The 4,369-nt window shown below is 47.1% G+C and overlaps 1 protein-coding gene across 1 annotated transcript; it reads left to right on the top strand.

The window, feature by feature from the left end:
- The first annotated feature begins 2,592 nt into the window (after positions 1-2,592).
- On the top strand, positions 2,593-3,602 carry LOC125539755 (1,4-dihydroxy-2-naphthoyl-CoA thioesterase 1-like). The gene is made up of 2 exons (XM_048703264.1): positions 2,593-3,059; positions 3,135-3,602. The coding sequence occupies exons 1-2, from the start codon at positions 2,733-2,735 to the stop codon at positions 3,318-3,320; spliced, it is 513 nt and encodes a 170-aa protein (XP_048559221.1). The 5' UTR covers positions 2,593-2,732; the 3' UTR covers positions 3,321-3,602.
- Positions 3,603-4,369: the final 767 nt, after the last annotated feature.

Raw genomic sequence — 4,369 nt, 5'->3', positions numbered from 1 at the left:
AGTTTGCAATATAGAAAAGAAAAACTTGCGATTAAGTAAGAATGCATTACCTTCTGCTGATCAGAAATGAAAACCCAACCCGCTCCTTGGTCATTAATATCCAAGTCTTCGATTAACAGAGCAATAAACCATTTCCAGCTATCATTGGTCTTTTTCTCCACCACAGCCCAAGCCACTGGGTACATATGATTATTTGCATCCCTTGCAATTGCATCCATCAATTTACCTTGACAAGCTCGTACCTCTTCAGTGATTTGACTAATTGGTTCTTGCTTTTAAAACCATTCCCAAACTAAAATGTGGAATTTTTGTCTCTGGATTGAACCTAACATATTGGCTCTTCCTCCTAACCATCTGACCAATTCATCTTCATCATAACTATAATCCTCGTCAGTGGTCTCAAACTCTAGGTCATGTACAACTTCTTCCACATTAGCAACTAGCTCTATAGGAACTGGACCTGTTGACTCCTTTGAGAACCAAATTTCTGAAGCTTTCATCTTCTTCTTAAATTTCATGGCATGTTTTCTCCGCTCTACTACCTCAGATTCCTCTCCATTGTCATCAGCATATGCCACATAATCAGGATCATCTGAATCTTCAGAGTCTGGACCATGTTCTGCAGCTTCTGGAATTGGAGCTACAGTTTGGGTAGCAACAAATGGTGAGAAGGATTGATTATTTGAGAACCTTGGGACAGATCATCAACTCTGAAATTGTTCTTCACAGGGCTTCTTATCACTTGAGTAACAACACCATCCTCATTAGGAACTAAGATGTGTTCCAAAATGTCTGACTCTGCTACTGCATGAACATGCTGAACATTTGTTTGAACAAGATCCTCTTCTTCTAGAGTGTGATAACTGCATCTGGTTCTTCCTCACTGCTATTGTTCACCATGTCATGCAACACATCTTCTTTAATATCAGAGCTGCTATCTTCTTCCTCTGCTTCATCTTGCTCACCATTATACTCCACAAAGACATCAACAACCCCTCCATCTGTAATGTACTCTGACATCTTTCATGTAACCTTCATCGGTGTATAGAAACACTAGTCCATTAACCAACTCTCTCCTTGGCATAAGAAAATACAACTTCATGCTCTCTTTAACTGTTAAATGATCTGCTAAAAATCCTCTGAGCTCTGGCAATGACAACTTATCCCTCTCTATCTCTGACATTACACTATCTCCCCCAACATAATCAAGAGATGGCCCAATATGAATGAACTCCCCTCCATAGTGAAACCTGACATTGAGCACCTCTGCTGGATACATGAATTGATTGAAAAAACCCTACATAAACACATATATGCAATCAGGTTCACCTACATTCAATGCAATATTTACTTTCACACAATATTTACAATCAGAAACCTACATATTCACTGCAATATTTCCATGTATGAGTTACTAGTGCAGAATCTGCAATAAAATCTTCAGTAATCTACAATGCAACATTTAATTTGAGACAATCTTCGACACCTTCAGTAATCACAGTTACAAAACTGACTAAAAGGCTACAAAAACGATTAAACCAACAATCCATGTAAGGTATCGGTCCATGAATATGTATTTGGCCCCAAATCCTTTCATTGAACATGCCACAAAATCGCCAAAAACCCCCACCTTTTGCCACTGTAGAACCCTAAACCTAACTACGGGTAGGAAGAAAAAAAGACCACCGATCAATCACAGGTGATGAAGATGACTCACCTGTCCCTTTGCCGCTGGCGTGGACGTCGGAGCTCGCTGCGATCATCCGCTCAGCGTCGCCATTGCCGCCGCGGGAAGAAGCTGGTGCGTCGGGAGAGAAGGGGAAGGGGCGAAGTGAGCGAGGAGCGATGCGAGCTGGTCTGACTCAACCATTTCGCATTTCCGGTGATCGAGCGGGGCCCACAACGATAGCCGACTCGGCGATCCCAGCCTTCCTATGTTTGGATACGCCAGCAAGGACAAAAACGACCGGGAACAGAGAGTTGAGGGTGCTGATTTCTAGGATTTGAAGGTTAGGGTTTAAAAACGATGAAGCATACGCGTTCAGGGTTTAAAATAGACTTTACTTTGATAATAATGGCCCAGTCATAGGTGGCGATGCCACGCGAAATCCTCAGCACAAGGGTCATGCGACAAAAACTACTCTCTCCATCCGGGCTTGAAAAGCCGAGAAGTTACAGTCACACTTTGAAAGATTGTCTACAGCAGAAAGAGTACACCTGGAAGCTTCGAGGAAACGAAGGCATCCTTCACCTAACCTTCCCACACGCTGCAGGCTGACTCGTGGGTGGACCGTGTGCCTTGGGCTGATTTCTAGGTCGTGTCCTCCAGATGGTACTCTGCAGCCACCAGTTTCACTGTTTAGTGATTATGATCAGGATTAACACTTGGCACATGGTGCCACGTAGGCGCCCATCACGGCAGTGAGATTCGTGTGGCAGCTTCACGAGTAGTACTATAGTACAGTATGGTAGTCGTAATAGTAGTACTCCTACTGTAGTGGCATGGTTGTTGGAGGTGATAGACCAACTACTACTAAAAGAAAACTGACAGATGATTAGGACTTCGAAGACTTTGAATGAGCCAACCACTGCTCAGAACTCTCGTAGTTATCAGTAATTATTGCACTGCACGGCTGGCCCTGCCTCTGGCTCGCTGTCTGCCTCTTCTAGCTACCGCCATAGTTTTTCTCCGTGAACAAGAAGGGGGAGGGGAATAATCAAGCGAGGCAGGCATGGCGGCGAAGAAGCCGAGTGCCATCGACATGGCGGAGCTGGACCCGGTGCTGCACGGGGTGGGCTTCGAGATGCAGGAGGTGTCGCCGTCGCTGCTCTCCGGCCGGCTCCCGGTCACGGAGCGCTGCTGCCAGCCGTTCAAGGTGCTGCACGGCGGCGTGTCGGCGCTGGTGGCGGAGGGCCTGGCCAGCATGGGCGCGCACATGGCGTCCGGCTACCGCCGCGTCGCCGGCGTGCACCTCGCCATCAACCACTTCCGCAGCGCCGCCCTCGGCGACGTCGTCCTCGCGCGCGCCGTCCCCGTCCACCTCGGCCGCTCCACCCAGGTCTGCGCCATCACCAAGTTTTTTTGCTCTAGCTTGCTTGCTTGCTCAATCGAACATGGAACTGGATTTGGGTAGGTGTGGGAGGTGAAGCTGTGGAAGATGGACCCGTCGGAGGAGGGGAAGAAGGGCCCGCAGATCTCCGAGTCCAGGGTCACGCTGCTCTGCAACCTGCCCGTGCCGGACAACCTGCACCACGCCGGCGACGCCCTCAAGAAGTACGCTGCCGCACCAGCGACAAGCACCCCCACCAGCAAACTGTAACTAGCAGCATCATCTCTATGTGTATGTATATTTACTACTCCACATAATTTTCCTCTTCTTGTCTGGTCGCCTATGGAGCGATTAAAAATCTAAGAGCAATCAAACCCTACCAGTTACTCCTTTTTTTCTTTGACATCACCCATCAGTTACTCCTTTTTCTTTGAACATTATCCTATCAGTTACTTCCACTAGTACAATGTATCTGATCTATGCAAGTGTGCATTGCGTGTTGTTCTGTCCTCTCAAGGTATCATCAATCAAGCAGCCCCTTAATGTTCTTCAGTGGGTTTAGTTCATCTGTCCATTTCACATCGTGCATCTCTTTGATTGATCAATCAGTTGGATCGGTTACACCTTAGAAAGATCAACAGAATGAGCAAAAAAACAAAAGCAATGCTAAATAGAAGTACTACTGGCGAGTATCGACTGCGCAACTAACAAATGAACCTAACTGTTGGAAATATGAGCAATTTACCAAATGATTTTATTAACAGAAATACTAGATAAAGCATGACTAATATAACAGTGATAAAGCAAGTCATGCGATTTGACAAAGAGAAGGTAAACAGCAACTTCACATATGAACTGTAAATAAACACATCTAGAGCAGACAGTATAGCAAGTTGCATATATGAAGTAGACCCTAACACATATAGGGCAGAAACTAGAGCAAAGAACTGTGGCAGGACGTTTAACAGAAAGAGCATGAACACGTACGGGACAGCAGCAGCAGAAGCACTAGACTTGGGGTCGACGTCCTCCCCAGCCATGTCGTCGATGAGGTCGTCGACGTCGGGGAAGAAGTCGTCGTCGGGGAAGTAGTCGCCGGAGTCCATGATGAAGAAGTCAGTAGTCGCGCGGAGCGCTCCCCAAAAACCTTATCACCCTTCTCCCGTACAGGACTCAAAGAGGTGCGGTTTCGGAGGCCTACTGTCCCGACTCGCGGTGCACGCCGCAAGCCGGGATGAGGAAGACAGCGGTAGCTCAGGGAATGGAACCGGTGGCGAGAGGAAGGAGAAGTTCTAGTGCATCTCTCTGGGAGGAGCGAC

Source organism: Triticum urartu, chromosome 2 (genome assembly GCF_003073215.2).
Source record: "Triticum urartu cultivar G1812 chromosome 2, Tu2.1, whole genome shotgun sequence".
Classification (NCBI taxonomy): Eukaryota; Viridiplantae; Streptophyta; class Magnoliopsida; order Poales; family Poaceae; genus Triticum; species Triticum urartu.
This window is presented reverse-complemented; position numbering and strand designations above follow the sequence as displayed.

Bases quoted from the DNA above. Each gene is read 5' to 3' on its own strand.
- LOC125539755 (XM_048703264.1), top strand. From the start codon at position 2,733: ATGGCGGCGAAGAAGCCGAGTGCCATCGACATGGCGGAGCTGGACCCG. The intron at 3,060-3,134 runs GTCTGCGCCATC...GGATTTGGGTAG, and splicing joins ACCTCGGCCGCTCCACCCAG to GTGTGGGAGGTGAAGCTGTG.